The sequence below is a fragment of the Rhinatrema bivittatum genome, chromosome 1 (assembly GCF_901001135.1).
Source record: "Rhinatrema bivittatum chromosome 1, aRhiBiv1.1, whole genome shotgun sequence".
NCBI classification, from domain to species: domain Eukaryota; kingdom Metazoa; phylum Chordata; class Amphibia; order Gymnophiona; family Rhinatrematidae; genus Rhinatrema; species Rhinatrema bivittatum.
In genome coordinates this window covers 429,666,752-429,691,226 of record NC_042615.1, presented here as the reverse complement: position 1 = coordinate 429,691,226, position 24,475 = coordinate 429,666,752, and the positions used below count along the sequence as shown (strand labels likewise).

Here is a 24,475-nt window from a genome sequence, read left to right as displayed (position 1 = left end):
CAGGTCGGCCCAAGGGTCCACTAAACTGAGACTCCATAACAAAATACTTAATATTTTTCCATTTTAAAATTGTCCTGCCTCCTCAGCAGTCCCCAAGCAGTAATTTTCAGTGCTACCAAAAAAATAAATAAATAAAGAGGAATTAAAATTAGAAACATATGTTTTCCTCACAATGTCTGGAAAGAAAAAAATCCACAGTCAGTAGAATCAAGAACTGTTTTTGTGGCAGGAAAATGTCCATTACTAATAGGCATGAACTCTGACTGGACCAGGCTAATTGTTACTGAAATTCAGGGCCTGGAAAATGGAGAAATTGTGTAAGTCTCTTAGAAGCCATAGTTGTTCCTCTTATTTTAGGGCACAGCCTCATCTGACTCTCCGGAAATTGTATTGAGCAGGAGTTCCTCAAAAGTATCTCCACTGTCAGTGGGACAAGTCAAATCCATTGGGATGAGTAAGCATTATGCTTGGACAAAGAAGAAGTGCTACTCTGCAGGAAGGAGGATGCTAAGTGAAAAATTCAGATAATACATTATCAGGAATTTAAAATAGGGAGCGGAGGTGGTGTTATGGGCCCGGGCCATACCCCAGTCTCTCCTTCTACCTTGGGGCTGGTCGGAGACGCTGGCCTACCTGTCTCCTGCCCGCGGCGTCCCTCCTCGAGGGAGATGCTGCCAATGCGCTGCAGCTGGCCCCGCCCCCATAGCACGCACGCGCGGGCAGGGGCTCAGTATTTAAAGGGGCCAGCGCGGGAAATGTGGCCCAGCCCCGAGGATGACGTCAGACGCCCTCAGGTTTAAAACCCTGCAACTAGCTACACTCCTGGCCTTGCAACGAGGTTGACTCCTTGGAGTGTGCTAGTTGCTGTTCCTGCCTTGCTCTTCCTTCTGACTTTAGCTCATCCACTGGCTTCTGACTTCAGCTCGTCCACTGGCTTTTGACTTCGGCTAGTGTCCTGGCTCCCCGCTCGCTGCCTGCCTCGACTTTGGTTCATCTTCACCTTCTGCTGTCAGCTGCCTGCTGTTGGTTTTTTCCTTCTGTTCTTTTTCGTCCGGACCGCTCCGTCCAGGAGGCCTCGCCTAAGTCCAAGCAGCTCGGGTCCTCATGGGCTTCTCCAGGGGGATCTCAGGCTTCCAGTGGTAAAGATTCGGCTGGTCTCCTGGCTTGTACCGCCTCCCGGCTACAACCTCCATGGTGGGCCAGCTCAAGGGTCCACGAATCCAACAGGTGGCAAGAGGTGGCCAATGAATTTGTCATGTCACCCTCAAGCAAAACAGGAAGAGGGAAGAGAAACTAACAAAATCTATTAGTTCAAAAAAGCAGTAAAGGTGACTATGAAAAGCAGCTGGAAAGCTATGATTACAAATGCTCGTAGTCTGGACAACAATATCCCAGACTTGTAGGCCATAATGGTGGAGGTGGACTTGGACATTGTTGCTGTTATGGAGGCATGGTTCACTGATTCTTTTGACTGAGATACAGCCATCCCAGGCTATAACTTGTTAAGAAAAGACAGAGGACAGAAAGGGGGAGAAGTAGCTCTTTATGTCAAAAAGAATATCCAAGAACTGAATTGCAAGGGATAAGGGGTTGAGAATAAACATTATGGATTGTCAAAAAAAAAAGAAGGTGCTTCCACTTTTACTGATGTGATCTCCAAGCCACAGACTCAAACAGAAGAACTGGCCTGAGAACTCATCAAAGACATTCAAAATGTGGGAAAGAAGGGAGAAGTTTTGCTCATTTGCTCATTGGAGATTTTATTCTGCTGGATATGGATTGAAATATCCCTTCTATAGAAACTACAAGAAGTAGAGAGATAGTGTATGTCCTTCATGGAGCTCTACTCAACCAAATGGAAATGGAACCCATGAGAGACAGTGTGATACTCGATCTAGTGCTCACTAATGATGATAATGTCTCTAATGTTTGGGTAGAGGCTCCCCTGAGCACCAGTGATCATCAGTATGGTTCAATTTTGCAAATAAGATACAGAGAAAGCACATGAAGACCCGAGTTTTGAATTTCTCAAATATGGGCTTTGTCAAAATGGGGCCGTACCTGGAGGACTGGGAGGAAATGGGTGAGGTGGAACAACAATGGACCAAATTAAAATAAGTTATTGCAAAGGCAACAAATCTAAATGTTAGAAAAGTAAACAAGAGTAAGAAGAAAAAGATACCAATCTGGTTCTCTAAGGAGGTAGCTGAAAAATAAAGGCAAAAAGTACAGTATTAAAGAAGTATAAACGATCCCAAAAATGGAACACTGGAAAAATTATCTATTAAAACTGAGGAACACGAAGAAAGAAACAAGGAAAGCAAAAGGTCTAGCAGACGAAAGGATTTCCAAAGAGGTAAAGCGAGGTGACAAAACATTTTTCAGATATATCAGAGAAAGAAGGGAGGCCAGAAGTGGTATAATGAAACTGAAAGGTGATGAGGAGCAATGTGTGGAGAGAAATGAAGAAATGGCAGAAAGATTAAATGCTTCAGTTCAGTGTTCATTAAGAAGACCCTGGAGAAGGACTGTTGCTGGTTGACAAGACCGTAGATAGAAATAGGATAGACAAAACTCCATTTACAGAAAAGAATGTATGGGAAGAGCAGAAACTGAAAGTGGACAAGACCATGGGGCTGGATGAGATACATCCCAAGAAACTGAGGGAGCTCAGAGATGGGTTGGCAGGTCCACTCAAGGACCTGTTCAATAAATCCCTGGAAACGGGAGTGGTGCCATGGGATTGGAGAAGAGCAGTAGTGGACACGCTTCACAAAAGTGGTAACAGAGAGAAGGCTGGAAACTACAGGTGAGTTAGCTTTACCTCGGTGTGGGAAATCTAATGTAGACTACTGAAGGAAAGCATAGTGAACTATCTACAATCCAGTTCGTTGCAGGAAACGAGGCAACATGGATTAGCTGGGGGAAAGTTCTGTCAGACAAATCTGATTGTTTTGGATCGAGGAAGAGCACTCGATATAATCTACTTGGATTTCTCAAAGCTTTTTGTACAGTCCCACACAGGAGGTTTGTGAATAAAATGAAAAGTTTGGGAGTGATCTCCAAAGTGGTGGCATGGATTACAAACTAGTTAATAGGAGACACCGTATTATGATAAATGGAACCTACTCTGAAGAGAGATTAGTGTTAAGTGGAGTGCCTTGTGGATCGGTGTTGGGACCTATTCTGTTCAATATCTTTGTGAACGACATTGCAGAACAGATAGAAGATAATGTCTGTCTATTTGCGGATGATACTAAGATCTGCAGCAGAGTGGACATGCCTGAAGAAGTAGAGAGAATGAAAAGTTAATTAAGAAAGCTTGAAGAATGATCAAAGATTTGGCAGATAGGATTCAATGCCAAGAAGTATAAATCTGCTTCACTTTTTTGAAGGAGTTAATAAACATGTAGATAAAGGTGAACCAGTAGATGTAGAGTATTTGGATTTTCAGAAGGCGTTTGACAAAGTTCTTCATGAGAGGCTTCTAGGAAAAGTAAAAAGTCACAGGATAGGTGGTGATGTCCTTTTGTGGATTACAAACTGGCTAAAAGACAGGAAACAGAGAGTAGGATTAAATGAACAATTTTCTCAGTGGAAAGGAGTGGACAGTGGAGTGCCTCAGGGGTCTGTATTGGGACCCATACTTTTCAATATATTTATAAATGATCTGGAAAGAAATACGATGAGTGAGGTCTTCGGCCAAGAACAACGCCCGAAGCCCACCAAAGGCCCCCGACTGGCTCTGCTCCTAACTGCAACCACGAGGCACCGACCCGAGGCCCGCGAGCCCCCCCCAAGCCTGCGATTGAGCCTATCGTCCCTCTTTCGACTGCCGACCGCTGAAGCTGCCGTCCATGGACCCACAACATCACCAGATGCGACGAGGGACATAATTTTAAAAGCCCACCAGTGAGCCGTAGGTGCCGCGTGACTAAGGAGCCTACCCCTTAGTGTGCCCCTTTGAGCTGCACCTAGAACATCAGAGAAACGTCGTGGGACAGCTCGTTTAAAGGCCCCATCGGACCGGCACACTCTCCAATCTGGCATGCAGACTACTATACCATGTCTGGCGACATGACAGCCCTCCAAATTAATGCACATTGCATCTTCTGTGCTGACACCATTGTGCTGCCTCTCCTTACCCACATCCTGCCTAATACGCCAGGCGACATCTCTAAGCTGAGCGGGATCGCTTCCAGCCACCCACGCCTCCAAGACCCACCGGGGTCAGCGATTTCAGCCCACTCCAACCGCGACCTACTACTGCGACCACCTGAGGCCTACCTGAACGCTAGACCCAACCCTGACACCAAGGCCCACCCCAGCCGACATCAGAGGAAGCGCTGAGTGAGCTACTTAAATCCTCCCTCACTCCAGGAGCCTGCGCATCGGGCGTCACGTGCCAAAGAAACGTGTCCAAAGGGGCAGGCCCCATTCGCATGCCCCTTCACGTGGCCTCTTCCACCCAGCCACCACCCTCCGCAACCGGACAATTGATGATTACAATCCATCCTTGTCCACCCATCAATCGAAACTTGTCACACCTGCAATCATCCATGAGTAATTCAATCACACCCAAACAAAAAGTAAAAGCAAGTGAAAACCCCAAACATGGGTTCGATTTACAACATCCCAATCCTCCCCTACAACAGGAGCAACACAAGAATTGAAAAACACAACCCTACCAGGCCACGTTCCCTAACCGCCATCCCAACCCACACCCTCCCACACCTCACAGCCCTAACCATCCTAACACTGACTTTAATCAATGCACAATCTATCGCAAAAAAGATACCATTGATACAGAAAAAGTCGGGGTGGGTATCTAGTAAGCTCTGACACAGTACTCATCAATCAACTTCCCAAAAAAATCTACAATATATTCTCCCATCCCAGACCAAAAAAAAAAAAGGAGGCGGCCTGCTATTCATGGCATCAAAGAAACTCAAATTCAAAATCCACCCCATCAGCTTTCCTCCCCCATTTGAAATAGGTCTCTTTAAATCAAAGAACCTCCAAATCCTCCTCATCTACGCACCACCAGGACTCCTTAAACACAGTCTATCCCCACTAATAGAAAACATTGCAAATAATATCAATATGGACATCCCTGCAATAGTACTCGGCGACTTCAACATACACATGGACAGAACCCCTCCCACAGCCACCTGCCAACTCCTCATTGACTCCATGAATGCAGTCAGCTACAAATAAATAATAGAAACCCCCACCCACAAAGCAGAACACACACTTGACCAATAAAAAAATTCATCAATAAAATACCCAGTCTTCACCAATAAAAAAATTCCAAACAACACACCACCAACAGCAACTGCAACTCCCTGGTCAAACCACAAAGGGTAATACAAACCAAGTTACACCTTGAAAACCCCATCCTGGAACCAAAGAAGCTGAATAAATTCATCAAGTTCAATAAAGCATGCACAGCAAAGAACTAATTGAAATACTCCCAGACTCCCTGAAAGTCCTAAACACAACTGACACAAATTCCGCCATAGACTCATGGCTCAACATCAACACAGAAGTCGCCAAAATCAAATGCCCACTCATCAAAAAAGAACTCAAACTATCTTACAAACAAAAAGCACCATGGTACACCCCCGAACTGAAGAATATCAAACACCTTTTAAGACAAGCCGAAAAGAAATGGAGACGAAACCCCACCCCCAGCTGAAAGACAGTTTCAGGACCATACATCATATAAACAAGACCAACATTGATAAAGCCAAATGTGACTTCTACGCCGTGAAAATACATAACTACCAATTTAACCCCAGAACCCTATTTGCATATGTCAATAACCTCACCCAACCAATTCAAAACTCACCCAGATCTGCCAATCAGACAAACACCTGCAAAGAGCTAGCCCAATTCTTTAACAGCAAAATATCAAACCTAATCGCAAAGAACCCCAACGCAAACAATGAAATCACAACAGACTCAAGCACAAACAATGTCAAATGGACACACTTTGAAAACGTCACATCAACTGAAATTGAGGCAATCATACAGAACATCAAGCCTGCTGCTCATCCCATCGACCCAATTCCTATTAAATTCCTTAAGCAAATACTTAACCACATAGCCAAACCAATAGCAAGCATAGTCAACCTATCCCTCGATCAAGGCACTTTCCCAGATAATCTAAAATGCGCCATCATCAAGCCGATCCTCAAAAAGCCACAACTTGATGAAACCCATCCAACAAACCCATGCTATAGTTACACAGTGTTAGGTTCCTTATTAGGAGCTACCACCCAAGAAAGAGATCTAGGTGTCATAGTGGATAACACATTGAAATTGTCAGTTCAGTGTGCTGCGATAGTCAAAAAAGCAAACAGAATGTTGGGAATTATTAGAAAGGGAATGGTGAATAAAACAGAAAATGTCATAATGCCTCTGTATCGCTCCATGGTGAGATCGCACCTTGAATACTGTGTACAACTCTGGTCGCTGCATCTCAAAAAAGATATAGTTGCAATGGAGAAGGTACAGAGAAGGGCAACCAAAATGATAAAGAGAATGGAACAGCTCCCCTATGAGGAAAGACTAAAGAGGTTAGGACTTTTCATCTTGGAGAAGAGATGGCTGAGGGGTGATATGATAGAGGTGTTTAAAATCATGAGAGGTCTAGAATGGGTAAATGTGAATCAGTTATTTACTCTTTCGGATAATAGAAAGACTAGGGGGCACTCCATGAAGTTAGCTTGTGGCATATTTAAAACTAATCGGAGAAAGTTCTTTTTCACTCAACGCACAATTAAACTCTGGAATTTGTTGCCAGAGGACGTGGTTAGTGCAGTTAGTGTAGCTGTGTTTAAAAAAGGATTGGATAAGTTCTTGGAGGAGAAGCCCATTACTTGCTATTAATTAAGTTGACTTAGAAAATAGCCACTGCTATTACTAGCAGCAGTAACATGGAACAGACTTAGTTTTTGTGTACTTGCCAGGTTCTTATGGCCTGGATTGGCCACTGTTGGAGACAGGATGCTGGGCTTGATGGACCCTTGGTGTGACCCAGTATGGCATGTTCTTATGTATCTGGGGTGCGGTAATCTGCAAGAGTTTATATATGATGGGGGGGGGGGGGGAGGGTGAAAGGCTGATGTGCACGGACCAAGAAAGGAATCTTTGTGTGATAGTGTCTGGTGATCTGAAAATGTTCAAGAAATGCGACAGGGCAATAGCAAAAGCCAGAGGAATAACCAATAAGAAACAGGAGGTGATAAAGCCCTTGAACGGGTCCTTGGTGAGACCTCACCTGGAGCACTGTGTTCAGTTCTGGAGCCTATATCTCAAAAAGGAAGAGACAGGATGGAGGCGGTTCAGAGAAGGGCGACCAAAATTATATTTGGTCTGTATCAGAAGACTTATGAGGAGAGGCTGAAGGATCTGAATTTGTATACCTGGAAGAGAGGAGGTGCAGGGGAGATCATTCAGACCTTTAGATACCTAAACAGTTTAATGATGCATGAGCTTCAACTCTTTTCTGTTTGAAAGAAAACAATAGAATTAGGCGGTCATGAAATGAAAAGACTCAAAGCCAACTTCAGGAAATATTTCTTCTTGGAGAAGGTGGTGGATGCCTAGGATGCCCTTCTGGAGGAGGTGGTGAAGATGAAAACAGTCAAAGAATTCAAAGGGAAATGGGATAAATACTGAGGATCTCTAAATGCTAGAGAATGGAAATGAGAAAAGCGTGCAGGGGGATGTCTTGAGGGTGCAACAGTTACTACCCTTAGCAGAAGACATGGAGATTACTACCCTTAACCAAAAAGCCTTGATGTTTTTAATACAATTGCAACATTGCTCCCTTCTTAGATGGCTAGTGGATGGAAATGAAGAAAAGCATACCAGACAGATGGTAAGTGGCTGGTGTGTTGGTTACTGTGCTTAGCAGAAGGTATGGAGATTACCACCCTTAACAAATATGTCTTGATGTTTTTAATACAACTGCAATATTGCTCCCCGCTTAGATGGCAAAAGGGGAAAGAGGAATTGGATTCAGACAACAACCAAGGGCCCGACTTCTATGATCTGGGATACTGATATGTAGACATAAGGGAACAAGCATAGGACTGCTTCTACAGCCAAGTCCATAAGTAAAGCACATTAAGCAGCACTGTGTGAATTTTTAAGAAAGCTCATCACCCAGTAAAAAATATTGCAAGCTGCAATTTTTATGGGTTATCATAAGACAAAGGGGATAACTGCATGGAACAGCAGTTACTCCCCTTAAGAGAAGCATGGGAATAACCTGTACAGAGTGGCAATTACTACCCTGAGAAGGTTGCTGGGCAGACTGGATGGACCATTTGATCCTTTTCTGTTGTAATATTTGTTATTGTTACTGCTGATTCACAATACATCGGCACCATTGACACAAAATGGTAACATGGAATAGACTTAGTTTTTGGGTAATTGCCAGGTTCTTATGGCCTGGATTGGCCACTGTTGGAAACAGGATGCTGGGCTTGATGGACCCTTGGTCTGACCCAGTATGGCATTTTCTTATGTTCTTAAAAATCTTCAGTATACTTGATGCTTAAAGCCTCGGATTGTGAATCACATTAATCCTCAACACATATACCACCAAATCATTTATTTATTTATTTGCTTTTATATACCGACATTCGTTGGGGTACATCACATCGGTTCACATTATAACAGGATAATAGCATGACGGAAGTCGTACCATTTTTGCATTGTAACATTAAAACATGCGTAGGAACAGTTTAACAATGAAACATAGGTTAACAGTTTAACAATGAAACATAGGTTAACAGTTTAACAGTGAAACATAGTGGAACAAAGGGACAGTATATGTACATAGTAACAATTGAGGAGAACTTTATACGTGGTGGGTTTTTTTTTTTTGTTTTTTTTTTTTATGTCTTATTTATTATATAAGGTGAGGCTTTCTTGTGGGGTAAGGGAGGACAGAGGAGAGGGTGGGAGGGGAGGAGTTAGGTCGCTAGTTGGTAGGCTTTCTGGAACAGCCATGTTTTCAGATGTTTTTTGTGTCAATGATTCCAACACAGCTATATGCCAGCTTACAGAAGAATTTAACGGGCGCAGAGAGGATATGATACCTTTACCTTCACTAAATACTAGATCCCTTATATCAATAAAATTAATGAAACAAAGGCTATACCTCCAAATCCCATTTGCTCTCTGGTACCTTTCACTTCTTATTGGCCTCCAGTTCAAATTCTGCAGATTCCTGAAGATGTGCAAGATTCCATTCTTATATCTGAAGAGAATGCTCTACCACCCACACTCTGTTAGAGGACACTGCCCATCTGTTCTGAGCTGGAATGAAATGCTTAACTCTGGCAATTAATAGAGAAAATCTCAGAAATTGGGATATCCAAGAAGTTAAATAGGCCACCACCTCTAATCTATAAACCAATGAATTCATTTTTTGTTTGCATAACAATTTCTTAATTAATTGGAATTATAATTTTATCTCATATATGTTAATAAGATATGATTCTTGTAAAACATGTGATTTCTTGTAAATTGAGTCCAGAAGGCAGAAACAAAATTCAAACCTGCCTCTTAATATAGTTTTTGACCTTTTATATACTTTTTACCATTTTTGCAGCCTTGAATAGTTTTACAAGTCTAATCAGTGCAATTTCATAGTGATATAATTGAAACCCACCTCCCAAGAGAGACGGAGGTTAAAGACCATGCTACCATTTAAGTGAATTGCAGCAGAGAAAAAATAGAGGACAATTCAGCTATGTAACATGAGCCACCAGCCCAGGTAACCCAGAGTCTATAGGAAACTCCCTCAGACTACCTTAAGGGACCAGACACAGCTGTCTCACCTGGTCTTGCTTAAAATCCAGACCCACAAGGAATACTGGGTGAAGGGTTAAACAGGCCCCAGCAGGAAGCCAAAGTATGCTGAAACCAGTTAAGTTTGACTTTATTTGTTACCAACACTGCAAGGTGAGCAGTTTCTTTCTGTTTTTGATTTTGCTCTGTAAATAAATTGTATATAAGGAAACAGCCAGTGTTTGGCTCATTTATCCTACTGGCTGTTTCCCCAGCCATGACTGCCCAATTTACCATTCACTGCTTCATATCTAAGAGGATTTTTGGGCATGACACTAGGAAAGCAAAAAAAGACAAGACAAAGCACTCAGGTAATCAACATCTAAAGCCTTCTCTCTAAAAAACCTTTTACCTCTCACTCCTCTCTCCTTCAGGCCTATCCAATCCTCAAAGGAGCAGGAACAGGAATTTGGCTTTTATACAGCAAGAAAATATTGCGCAAAGCAATAAAATACTGCTTTGTGCAATATTTTCATAAACACACTTCCCTAGTCTTTCTGGATGCTATAGTACACATTAGCTAATACCATGCAATTGTAATGGTAAATTTGCTTTTATTTACCAAGGCTTAGTGAATGGGGCCCTAAGTTTGTACCTGGCCTGGTGGCTAATCCAGTAAAATTTGGCCAAAAAAATCACCTTCAAAATCCTCCTGGGTAAATTGTCCTAACCACAGATGCATCCAATTTGGAATGGTCAGCTCATGTTTTGCTTGGCAAAACTTTAACCAGATAAATAGTATGGTATACTCTAAGGGCTTTTAGGGGTCAGATGGTTGACAGAATTTTCCTCATTCAGACAATCAGGTAGCATTGTTCTACAGGAACAAGCAGGGAGCATCAGGTTTGAACCACCTGATCAAGATACCCTCCATATGTGAGATTGGGCCATTTCTCAAGGAATGATCCTAAGGATCATGTACTAGTTGGCAAAGAGAATATTCTGGCAGACAGACTGTCAGATCCTAGAATCTCATAAACGGTACCTGGACAGGGGAGTAGTGAACTAGATATTCCAAGAGTAAGGTACAACTTTGGTAGATCTCTTTGCATCTCTTCAGAACAGAAAGGTCCCAAACATCTGCTCCAGAAAAAGGACAGAAGACAAACTAGCCTCAGATGCCTTTTCTTTAGATTGGGCACAGGGTCTTCTGTATTCTCAGTCTCCACTTCCTTTGGTGTCCAGAACCCTTAGTTTTAGAATTAGCAGGGGGACCATGATTCTCATAGCTCCCTATTAGCTGAGATAGATTTGGTTTCCACTCCAACAGGAGATATTGATCAGGAGTCCATTCAGGATGGGGAATTCCCCTTCTCTTATCACTCATAATTGGGGAATGCTGCAGCATCCTAGTATCAGTTCCCTAGTCCTCACAGCCAGGATTGTTATGTGACATGGGTATTTCATGTGCCCTTGGGCCTCAGCCCGACCCCAGACGGATCCAGGACCGAACCGAGGGTTGGCGGCGTGTCCCAGCAAGGCAGAGACAGGTCTTACCCTCTGCCGGGCCTGCAAGCTCTCAAGGCCAACAAGAAGATGTTGGAAGGTGAACGGTCCTCCGACCATTACAAGCCCTTTCGGACCTGCCGCTTGGATCAGCATGGAGCAGCAGGCCGGCCTGAGGATGAGGGCAGACGGAGGCCTTGACACAAAGACATAACTATGAGTAAGGTGAAGACATGACACCAAGGCTGATGCAAAGACATGACACCAAGGCTGATGCGACGGCATCACTGACACCAAGGCTGATGCGATGGCATCATTAACACCAAGGCTGATGCGACGGCATCACTGACGAGGAACTTGACAAAGTTCAGACGAGACGAGAAGCTGGGAAGGTAGACATTGGCACTGTCTCTCAGGGCGCCCTACACAGCCCACCTTCAGGGGCGGACCCAATGGGCTGGTCGTGGACCACCCTGTCCCACTGCGTGCCCTACACAGCCCGAGGAGGCTGGTCACGGACCACACGGAGAGTGGGACAAGCGCAGGAGAGGATCCAGTAGAGGTGGGACTTTGATGATGGAGCCGATGTCATCCAGAGCACCACAAAGTCTGGCAGGACAGGACGGTTCAGGAGCACATGACACAAGTCCACTGCCGGCAACACCCAAGACAGAGAGGCGTCACCCGGAGATCCAAGGCCGGCAGAACAGAAGGCTCCAGAGCACAGGCGAAGAACACCAAGGGACCTGGAACATCAGGAAGCAGGACATCAAATGACGAGACACCAGGACACCTGGACAGGGACCTCAGGCAACGAAGACATGACAAGGAGAAGACGAGACGAGGAGCTCCACGAAGAAGACAAGGGACCTGTCGGAGCGCTGGCAGGCAGGTACCTCCAGGGCTGAAGTAACTGCAATGCAAGGCAAAGAGGAATTGCAGGAACAGCCTTTAAATAGGGCTGGCACAGGAAACAGTCTGAAGGAGGGGCCCAGGGCATATCCGGCCGTGGGCCCTTTAAATCTGGAAGAGAGGCGCGGCTGCGCGCCTAGGAGGAAGAAGTAGGACTGTGCAGGACCGTGGACAGCAGCACTGCACCGACGTCAGTGTGCAGAAGCAGGGCTGGGCCTAGGAAACAGGTCCCGATGACAGCAGCGGCTCCAGCCAGCTCGGGGCTTGCGGCCTCCAGCCCCGGAGGTGAACAGGACGTCGGCGGCGGCTCCGTGCCACGATGAAGGCAAAGAAGTCAGCGGCTCCGGCCACGGCAAGGCAGAACAGGATGGGTGGCCTCTGGGCCACGAAAGGTAACAGAGTCCGCGGCTCGGCTCGACTTCGGCAGTGTCCGGCCGCATCGGGAGCAGCAAGCAGCAAAAGGCAAGGTGCCTGCTCGCGGGGGGACCCGCGGGCGGGGTGCATAACAAGGATGTTGCGAGGATAGTATTGCATTCCCTTAACCTATTTGAGGATGTATCTCACATTCTTCTGATTTCTAGAAAGGATTCGAGGAGGAAATCTTACAGGTTAAAATGGAGGTGGTTTGCCTACTGGTGTGAGGAAAAAGCACTAGAGAGACCCTTTCTCTTTTCACACAAAAACTGCTTGAATACTGGTCTGTGTAAACTGGCATTTATCAACACCACTTGGTAGATAAACCCATCTCTGTGCAAGCTTTTGTTTGATTTATGCGGGGCTGCCTTCAGTTGAAGCCTTCCATCAGGCCTCCTGCTGTGTTATGAAACCTCAATGTAGAACTGACTCAGCTGCGAAAGCTCCCTTTGAGCCTCTGCACTGCTGTGAGCTGAAGTACCTAACCTGGAAGATCATATTTTTGTTAGTGGTCCCTGAGCTCCAGGCCCTTGTCACTTAATATCCACCTTACACAAAGAATTGAGGTTGCCAGTTAGTCCACTTGGATACATGGAATTAAAAGTCATTTTATTAGATAACCAGTCAAGGTGCCATCAAGGATTCAGGACACTGTTGCTGCTGCCCTCTTTTGGAGCCTTGGGGTGTCTTTCCAACTTTTGTTGCTTTTTTGCTCCTCTCACAGTGACTTGGAGACCTCTTGCCAATTTATTGAGCCTCAAGCCATTCATGCCATTTTTAGTGCCACTTTCCACAGACTTTCTAGTTACCTTGGAGTTCTATCCCCCTTCTGATAATTTCTTCCCACAAGTTCTAATACAACTGATTATAAAACCCCAGTTCTGGAGCCCAATATAGGCTGCAATGCTTCCCCCATTGACTTTAGTGGCAAATGAAAAACAAATCCAATGAAAAAAATGTTTGGGGGGTTTTTTTGTTTGGAAACTACAAAAATGAATTGGGGTCTCTATGAAATGAATTTTGAGATGAAATGAAACATTTTTGCTCCTGCACATCCCTAGCAGCTATGTTAAGAACTGAGTGGGCCTTGTATGGCATGGTGATTCAGGTCTTGCTGCTCATGTTCAGTTGAGCATGGCAAAAGCTTCTAAGAACATGAGAACATAAGAAAATGCCATACTGGGTCAGACCAAGGGTCCATCAAGCCCAGCATCCTGTTTCCAACAGTGGCCAATCCAGGCCATATGAACCTGGCAAGTACCCAAAAACTAAGTCTATTCCATGTTATCACTGCTAATGTCAGTGGCTATTCTCTATGGGGTGGATTTTCAGACTCCGCGAATAGGCCTACTTTTGTTTGCGCTCCAGGCGCAAACAAAAGTACGCTGGATTTTAGTAGATACGCGCGGAGCCGCGCGTATCTGCTAAAAACCTGGATCAGCGCGCGCAAGGCTATCGATTTTGTATAGCCGGCGCGCGCCGAGCCGCGCAGCCTACCCCCGTTCCCTCCAAGGCCGCTCCGAAATCGGAGCGGCCTTGGAGGGAATCCTCTAACGCCCTCCCCTCACCTTCCCCTCCCTTCCTCTACCTAACCCACCCGCCCGGCCCTGTCTACACCCCCCCCCTTACCTTTCTCCGGGAATTTACGCCTCCCGGAGGGAGAAGTAAATCCCCGCGCGCGAGCGGGCCTCCTGCGCGCCGGGCCGCGACCTGGGGGCGGGTACGGAGGGCGCGGCCACGCCCCCGGACCGCCCCGGGCCGTAGCCACGCCCCCGTACCCGCCCCCAAAACACTGCCGACACGCCCCCGAAACGCCGCGACGACCGGGCCCGCCCCCGACACGCCCCCGACACGCCCCCCTCGGAGAACCCCGGGACTTACGCGAGTCCCGGGGCTCTGCGCGCGCCGGTAGGCCTATGTAAAATAGGCTCACCGGCGCGCAGGGCCCTGCTCGCCTAAATCCACCCGGTTTTGGGCGGATTTAGGCGAGCAGGGCTCTGAAAATCCACCCCTAAGTGAACTTAATAGCAGGTAATGGACTTCTCCTCCAAGAACGTATCCAATCCTTTTTTAAACACAGCTATACTAACTGCACTGACCACATCCTCTGGTAACAAATTCCAGAGTTTAATTGTGCGTTGAGTAAAAAAGAACTTTCTCCGATTAGTTTTAAATGTGCCCCATGCTAACTTCATGGAGTGCCCCCTAGTCTTTCTACTATCCAAAAGAGTAAATAACTGATTCACATCTACCCGTTCTCGACCTCTCATGATTTTAAACACCTCTATCATATCCCCCCTCAGTCGTCTCTTCTCCAAGCTGAAAAGTCCTAACCTCTTTAGTCTTTCCTCGTAGGGAAGTTGTTCCATTCCCCTTATCATTTTGGTAGCCCTTCTCTGTACCTTCTCCATCGCAATTATATCTTTTTTGAGCTGCAACGACCAGAATTGTACACAGTATTCAAGGTGCGGTCTCACCATGGAGTGATACAGAGGCATTATGACATTTTCCATTTTATTCACCATTCCCTTTCTAATAATTCCCAACATTCTGTTTGCTTTTTTGACTGCCGCAGCACACTGAACCGACGATTTCAATGTGTTATCCACTATGACACCTAGATCTCTTTCTTGGGTTGTAGCACCCAATATGGAACCCAACATTGTGTAATTATAGCATGGGTTATTTTTCCCTATATGCATCACCTTGCACTTATCCACATTAAATTTCATCTGCCATTTGGATGCCCAATTTTCCAGTCTCACAAGGTCTTCCTGCAATTTATCACAATCTGCTTGTGATTTAACTATCTGAACAATTTTGTGTCATCTGCAAATTTGATTATCTCACTCGTCGTATTTCTTTCCAGATCATTTATAAATATATTGAAAAGTAAGGGTCCCAATACAGATCCCTGAGGCACTCCACTGTCCACTCCCTTCTACTGAGAAAATTGTCCATTTAATCCTACTCTCTGTTTCCTGTCTTTTAGCCAGTTTGCAATCCACGAAAGGACATCGCCACCTATCCCATGACTTTTTACTTTTCCTAGAAGCCTCTCATGAGGAACTTTGTCAAACGCCTTCTGAAAATCCAAGTATACTATATCTACCGGTTCACCTTTATCCACATGTTTATTAACTCCTTCAAAAAAGTGAAGCAGATTTGTGAGGCAAGACTTGCCTGGGTAAAGCCATGCTGACTTTGTTCCATTAAACCATGTCTTTCTATATGTTCTGTGATTTTGATGTTTAGAACACTTTCCACTATTTTTCCTGGCACTGAAGTCAGGCTAACCGGTCTGTAGTTTCCCGGATCACCCCTGGAGCCCTTTTTAAATATTGGGGTTACATTTGCTATCCTCCAGTCTTCAGGTAAAATGGATGATTTTAATGATAAGTTAGAAATTTTTACTAATAGGTCTGAAATTTCATTTTTTAGTTCCTTCAGAACTCTGGGGTGTATACCATCCGGTCCGGGTGATTTACTACTCTTCAGTTTGTCAATCAGGCCTACCACATCTTCTAGGTTCACCGTGATTTGATTCAGTCCATCTGAATCATTACCCATGAAAACCTTCTCCATTACGGGTACCTCCCCAACATCCTCTTCAGTAAACATCGAAGCAAAAAAATCATTTAATCTTTCCGCGATGGCCTTATCTTCTCTAAGTGCCCCTTTAACCCCTCGATCATCTAGCGGTCCAACTGACTCCCTCACAGGCTTTCTGCTTTGGATATATTTTTAAAAGTTTTTACTGTGAGTTTTTGCTTCTACAGCCAACTTCTTTTCAAATTCTCTCTTAGCCTGTCTTATCAATGTTTTACATTTAACTTGCCAACGTTTATGCTTTATCCTATTTTCTTCTGTTGGATCCTTCTTCCAATTTTTGAATGAAGATCTTTTGGCTAAAATAGCTTCTTTCACCTCCCCTTTTAACCATGCTGGTAATCGTTTTGCCTTCTTTCCACCTTTCTTAATGTGCGGAATACATCTGGACTGTGCTTCTAGGATGGTATATTTTAACAGTGACCATGCCTCTTGGACATTTTTTACTTTTGTAGCTGCTCCTTTCCGTTTTTTTCTAACAATTTTTCTCATTTTATCAAAGTTTCCCTTTTGAAAGTTTAGCACGAGAGCTGTGGATTTGCACACTGTTCCTCTTCCAGTCATTAAATCAAATTTGATCATATTATGATCACTATTGCCAAGCGGCCCCACCACCGTTACCTCTCTCACCAAGTCCTGTGCTCCACTAAGAATTACAATTGCTCCCTCTCTCATACCAAGAACTATCAGATGATGTCACCTACATATGAGGACTTACATCATGGCTTCCCAAACCTGTCCTGGGGACCCCACAGCCAGTCAGGTTTTCAGAATATCCGCAATGAATATGCATGAGATAAATTTTCATATACTGAGTCTCGATTATATCCAGTTTTATATCATGCATATTCATTGCGGATATTCTGAAAACTCGGCTCACTGTGGGTTCCCAGGACAGGTTTAGGAAGCCCTGACTTACATCCTGCTGTCCTTGGAGAACACCTGTGACAGGTAAGCAACATTTTATTTGCTGATCTTTGAGGCTGGCCCAGTGCTTTGGATTCAGCCTGGTAGTTCAGTGACGGTGCTTTGCCTTGTCATGCAGAGGAACTTGGATTCAGTTTCCTGTGTCTGCCAGGCCTAAAGATGCTATGAAGGAAATGGTCACAGCCTTTGGGATGGAAGGGGTTATGGTCATTGGGCAGTGGGGACACCTAATGGCTGGGTTTAGAGTCCAGGATTGCAGAAGGACTGTTGCTGCAATGACTGGACTAAAGTTTGGAGGAGGAAATAAAATAGGAGACAAATTCCCCAGATAGTTGGAAGTGAAGACTTCTGGTACCAGATCCCAGCCCTGGTTCCGACCGAGCTGGAAACCCAAAGGAGCAAGAGGAAACAGCTGGGTGAGTAATAAAAGAAATCTGAAATGTTTATTGTTGATCATCATTGCTTCAAGACCATGTCCTTGATCAAAGAATAATTGACTTTGGTATTCTCTAAATCTTTTTCTCCAGAACTTTCAAGTGTTCAGTTCTTATGTGTTTATGTTTTGATTTTATTTTGTTCTTTTATATATATATATGAATATCCAGGTTACCATACAAGCAGTCTTTTGGAGGTGTGATTGCATTAAGCAAAGACCAGTTCCAAGAAATCAATGGCTTTTCAAATAATTACTGGGGATGGGGAGGCGAAGATGATGACATCTATAAGAGGTAAACCTGCAAACATGTTACTTTGTTTTAATTCTTGTTTAAGGTGTTCAGATAGAAAGATCAGTTCTTCACTTTTTCATAGATTGTCCTGGCAGCAAGTAAGGATACTACTCCTTCCTGAGCTGCCAATTTATAGCAGCTGAGCCCTAATTTGTTTTTCATTTTAATTAAGTCAATGGATTTTTTATTTTTATTATTTCTTGGTTCTAGGACAAGCTCAATAACAGGGCTTTTATTTTTCCAGGTTTAAATGTGGAAGAATCTATGTATGCTATTTTTGTTAAACACAAACCAAGGAGAGAGGAGATTCTACTCGCTTACCAAATCTAAACAACAGATCCCAATAAACTTGATTGTCCAACAATTAAATTCCCGGCAAATGACAATATCATAAAGATTGTTGCTCTAATGTTGTAATCTGCAGCCTCTCACCGCGCAATGGGTCGCAGGCTGGTATCAGCTTACAGAGCTTGATTTAATATAATCATTTATTGTCATTTGTCCACCCCCCAAATTACCTTTATTCAATAACCAATCCTATAAACCTATTATTAATCACTCCAAATATAAACTTTATCTGAACGAAGGCGTTCTTTAAGAATCAAATTCATCACAAATTGGAATACTTAGCCATAAGTTTTCATCGAGCAGCTACATTGCTTTGCTTTTCAATTTCAACATCCCAACATGTTTCGACTGAAATATCAGTCTTCTTCAGGGGAGTTGTAATATCTCGAATCAGGCCAACATATTCACTATATCCTAAAAATTAAAAAAATCATGAATTAAAAACACTCAAAGCAGACCACACAGCCACAATTCTAAGCTGAATCAATAACTAGAATGGACCGTCATTCTTTGTAACAACATATGGAAATGTACTCCACTTACCCGGACCAGATTTGCAGGTCTCTCTAGAGAATCAAAAAATGGCGCCTCAGCGTCCTAGTTGGTCTCTACAGTCGTACTCACTCTGAATTTAAACACATCCCATCCATTCTGACCACCGGAAATCCGGATCCTCTATCCCCAATAAACTACATTACCCATGTTTCTATGCTCTTAAACCACCGTAGTTCCTTTAAAAAACTGACCAGTCGATGTCTTTATTTAATCCTTCTGGGTCGACTGTATTGAAATAATAGATCCATTTTTGCTCTCTTTGGAGCAAATAACCATCAAAGTCCCCTCCACGACTCTTAGGCAAAGGTTTTTCTATTGCAGCAAATGTTAAATCAGCAAACGTATGAAAATGTGAGAGGCAGTGCTGTACTACCGGCGCTTCTACCTTACCACGTGTAATGGCACTCCTGTGTTCAATCATGCGGGTCTTTAAAGAACGTATGGTTTTGCCAATATATAAACGAGGACACGGGCACCATAACCCGTAAATTACACCTTTGGACTCGCAGTTAGTGAGAGAAAGCAAATGAAATTTACCATTTGCAAAAAACGGTAAAACACTGCCTGCAAAAGATTGGGTACATACAGTGCAGTTCCCACAAGGGAAATGTCCTTTGATACCGAGATCTCTGTTCTCTCCATCAGCTTTTTCATCTGCGAAATCAGAATGTACAATCATGTCCCTCAGGTTTCTACCTCGCTTAAAGGCAAACCTAGGTGGTTCATTGAACCCTTCATGTAGATGTAAAATGTGCTCGCTTATATACGAGGAGACCCCACATGAAACGGCCAACGAGGGGCTGAACCGACACGGGCATACCAGCAACACCCTGGTGGTATGCGCTGACAGCGCTGAGTTGTTCCCTGACGGAACTGGTGTGGAGCCCAGATTCAGACAAGTGCCACAGGTAGTCCAGCAGCTGGGGGAGAGAGCATGAAAAAGGGTCCAATACATGCCCCCCACACCAGATGGAAAAACATTTCCAGTTCAAGGTGTAGGACTTCCTGGTCGAAGGTTTCTGGGATTCAATCAAGACCCGGGAAACACAGTCCGAGAGCTGTAAGGGCTAGAGGATCATGCACTCAACATCCAAACTATGAGGGCCAGTGCCCAGAGGTTTGGGTGGCACAGGGTGCCCTTGTTCTGTGATATGAGGTCGGGCACTGTTCCCAGTGGAATGGGGGCATGCACTGACAGGTCCTGGAGGAGTGGGAACCAAACCTGCTGGGGCCAGGAGGGTGCCACAAGAATCATGGTTCCCCTATCGTCCTGAAGCTTCAGTAGGACCTTTGAGAGGAGCGGGAAAGGCGGATATACATACCTTGCCTCGCTTATACACGAGCACGCTGGATCAACAGAGATCTATTGTTTTTGCCTAAGAACGTTCAAAGAGATGACAACAGGCTGGTATGTGTATTGCCCTTTTCCCCACATGTCTTTAAAGTTCAGAACATCATAAAAAAATTCTGGCACATTTTACATCTACATGAAGGGTTCAATGAACCACCTAGGTTTGCCTTTAAGCGAGGTAGAAACCTGAGGGACATGATTGTACATTCTGATTTCGCAGATGAAAAAGCTGATGGAGAGAACAGAGATCTCGGTATCAAAGGACATTTCCCTTGTGGGAACTGCACTGTATGTACCCAATCTTTTGCAGGCAGTGTTTTACCGTTTTTTGCAAATGGTAAATTTCATTTGCGTTCTCTCACTAACTGCGAGTCCAAAGGTGTAATTTACGGGTTATGGTGCCCGTGTCCTCGTTTATATATTGGCAAAACCATACGTTCTTTAAAGACCCGCATGATTGAACACAGGAGTGCCATTACACGTGGTAAGGTAGAAGCGCCGGTAGTACAGCACTGCCTCTCACATTTTCATACGTTTGCTGATTTAACATTTGCTGCAATAGAAAAACCTTTGCCTAAGAGTCGTGGAGGGGACTTTGATGGTTATTTGCTCCAAAGAGAGCAAAAATGGATCTATTATTTCAATACAGTCGACCCAGAAGGATTAAATAAAGACATCGACTGGTCAGTTTTTTAAAGGAACTACGGTGGTTTAAGAGCATAGAAGCATGGGTAATGTAGTTTATTGGGGATAGAGGATCCGGATTTCCGGTGGTCAGAATGGATGGGATGTGTTTAAATTCAGAGTGAGTACGACTGTAGAGACCAACTAGGACGCTGAGGCGCCATTTTTTGATTCTCTAGAGAGACCTGCAAATCTGGTCCGGGTAAGTGGAGTACATTTCCATATGTTGTTACAAAGAATGACGGTCCATTCTAGTTATTGATTCAGCTTAGAATTGTGGCTGTGTGGTCTGCTTTGAGTGTTTTTAATTCATGATTTTTTTAATTTTTAGGATATAGTGAATATGTTGGCCTGATTCGAGATATTACAACTCCCCTGAAGAAGACTGATATTTCAGTCGAAACATGTTGGGATGTTGAAATTGAAAAGCAAAGCAATGTAGCTGCTCGATGAAAACTTATGGCTAAGTATTCCAATTTGTGATGAATTTGATTCTTAAAGAACGCCTTCGTTCAGATAAAGTTTATATTTGGAGTGATTAATAATAGGTTTATAGGATTGGTTATTGAATAAAGGTAATTTGGGGGGTGGACAAATGACAATAAATGATTATATTAAATCAAGCTCTGTAAGCTGATACCAGCCTGCGACCCATTGCGCGGTGAGAGGCTGCAGATTACAACATTAGAGCAACAATCTTTATGATATTGTCATTTGCCGGGAATTTAATTGTTGGACAATCAAGTTTATTGGGATCTGTTGTTTAGATTTGGTAAGCGAGTAGAATCTGCTCTCTCCTTGGTTTGTGTTTAATTCAGGAGAGGTAGTTGCTTCATAGTATTTGCTATTTTTGTTAAACATATAGAAATTTGCTAACTCAGAATTTGGAAATAATTTAATAAAATTTAGTCTTAATAGCTGTCAGCGAAAAGTAAAAAGGACTGCCAGTGATTTTTCTGGCTGCCTGTCAACATGTACCATCAAATTTCTTGCATACATAAATATTATGTCAGCATTTTGGTTTGATCTGACAAGTTATCTTTTCTGGTTTAATACTCCTTCATAACAGGGAGCCAAAAGTTCCATTTTTGGTTCTCTGCTTTTGTCCTACTTAGAGTTTCACCTGCAGCATTTTCTCTAGGTAAAAGCGATGTGTCTTTAAGTGTATATTGTGGTAGTCTTGACACCATAAAGACCACTTAAGATTGGCTGAACAAATTCCAGTCATCATGTTGCTTTGACACCTAGAAATTACCTCATGATAACTAGGATTTACCAAATACAAAAAGGCAAGTGAGGCAATTCAACCGAAAAATGCAAGAAATCTTCACAAGAATAAACTATACATGAAGAGTATCTTCTTAGCCCTTTAAATAGTACTCTTAAATAATATTTTAAAATATTTTTTAAAAGGAGAAAAGACTTCAGAAACACAGGTGAACAAGATGGCATTCTGACAAAACTTAAATTACTGATCTTAAAAACAGTGCAGTTGCTTATTTATAACTGGTGTTCTAGGACAGCAGGATGTTAGTCCTCACATGTGGGTGACATCATCTGATGGAACCCATTACAGAAAACTTATGTCAAAGTTTCTAGAAACTTTGGCCAGAAACTTTGGCCAGCAGATTGAGCATGCCCAGCCTGCTACTATCCATGCTTCCATGCGAGGTCCCCCTTCAGTCTCGTAACATAGCAAAAGCAGACGGGAGAAAAAATAAAACAATAAACCGAAGGTGAGCCCAATATCATGGGGAGGCGGGCGGGATTCCTGAGGTCTAACATTCTGCTGTTCTAGGAGAACACCTGTTACAGGTAAGCAACTGTGCTTTCTCCTAGGACAAGCAGGATGGTAGTCCTCACATATGGGTGAGTACAGAGCTCTAGACTGCCCCATTCAACCAGAAAGACCAACAGTGGCCGAACAAGGTGCCAATGGGCACAACACAGCTGCAGTGCTGTGGGAAAAATAGGGGCAGTCTGGTCCCACAAGCTGCACGAACAGAGAGGGTTGGGTTCAGGTCTGGAACAGGTTGCACAGGACAGACTGATCAAAGGCACTGCCCTGACGGCTATCCCTGTCAAGGCAGTAATGAGCTGCAAACGTGTGGAGGCAGCTCCAGGTTGCAGCCCGACAGATGTCTGCGACGGGGACTGCCCGCAAGTGGGCCACCGATGCTGCCATGGCCCGCACAGAGTGAGCTTTTACTCTGCTGGCTAGCTGAAGGTCTGCTTGTGCGTAGCAGAAGGCTATGCAATCCACCAGCCAGTTCGAAAGGGTTTACTTACCCACTGCTGCACCCAAATGACATGAAAGCTGGGTGGACTGTCTGTGACTAGCTGTACAATCGAGGTAGAAGGCTAGTGCCTATTTGCAGTCTAGGGTGTGGAGTGCATGTTCTCCAGGGTGGGAATATCATTCTAATGTTAGACCTCATAGCAATATATATTAGACACCTTACTTTATGTATCGCTTTTTTTCCACTGTTTATGCCGCCCCATTATATTTGTCATTCGTTTTTTGATGACCTGTTTATTTATAATCAACTGTTTTTATTTATAATTGCTTATCTATAATTATTTTTTTCTATATTCACCTATTATTTAATGTTTTGACGACTTTTTCAATGTAACGCCATAGCTGCGACTGTTCTGTTTCAATGGAAACCGATTTGATTTGATATTTTTATCAAGAATGTCGGTATATAAAAATTCTAAATAAATAAATAAATAAATAAATATGGTCTCGGAAAGAAGGTGGGTAAAACAATCTACAGATTGATATGAAAATTAGTCATCACCTTGGGCAGGAACTTAGGATGTGTAAACAGGATCACATGGTCATGGAAGAACTTTGTGTATGGTGCGTACGTAACCAGGGCCTGAAGCTCACTGACCCTGTGAGCGGAAGTGATCGCCACCAGGAATATGACTTCCCAGGTGAGGAACTTCAGAGCACAGGATTGTTGAGGCTCAAAGGAGGCCGCATCAGTCTTGCGAAGACAGCATTGAGGTCCCAGGAAACTGGTGGTGGTTGAAGAGGAGGCTTCAGTTGGAGGAGACCCCACATGAAACGGCCAACGAGGGGCTGAACCGACACGGGCATACCAGCAACACCCTGGTGGTATGCGCTGACAGCGCTGAGTTGTTCCCTGACGGAACTGGTGTGGAGCCCAGATTCAGACAAGTGCCACAGGTAGTCCAGCAGCTGGGGGAGAGAGCATGAAAAAGGGTCCAATACATGCCCCCCACACCAGATGGAAAAACATTTCCAGTTCAAGGTGTAGGACTTCCTGGTCGAAGGTTTCTGGGATTCAATCAAGACCCGGGAAACACAGTCCGAGAGCTGTAAGGGCTGGAGGATCATGCACTCAACATCCAAACTATGAGGGCCAGTGCCCAGAGGTTTGGGTGGCACAGGGTGCCCTTGTTCTGTGATATGAGGTCGGGCACTGTTCCCAGTGGAATGGGGGCATGCACTGACAGGTCCTGGAGGAGTGGGAACCAAACCTGCTGGGGCCAGGAGGGTGCCACAAGAATCATGGTTCCCCTATCGTCCTGAAGCTTCAGTAGGACCTTTGAGAGGAGCGGGAAAGGCGGATATACATACCTTGCCTCAGTAAAGGGATAA

The 24,475-nt window shown here is 44.2% G+C and overlaps 1 protein-coding gene across 1 annotated transcript in view; it reads left to right on the top strand.

The window, feature by feature from the left end:
- The window catches only part of LOC115096899 (beta-1,4-galactosyltransferase 1-like), a 162,433-nt gene that overhangs the window by 109,253 nt on the left and 28,705 nt on the right, over positions 1 to 24,475 (top strand). Inside the window, exon 4 of the mRNA XM_029612171.1 lies at positions 17,784 to 17,906. Within this exon, the coding sequence (XP_029468031.1) occupies positions 17,784 to 17,906 (123 nt within the window). The remainder of the gene's footprint in view (positions 1 to 17,783; positions 17,907 to 24,475) is intronic.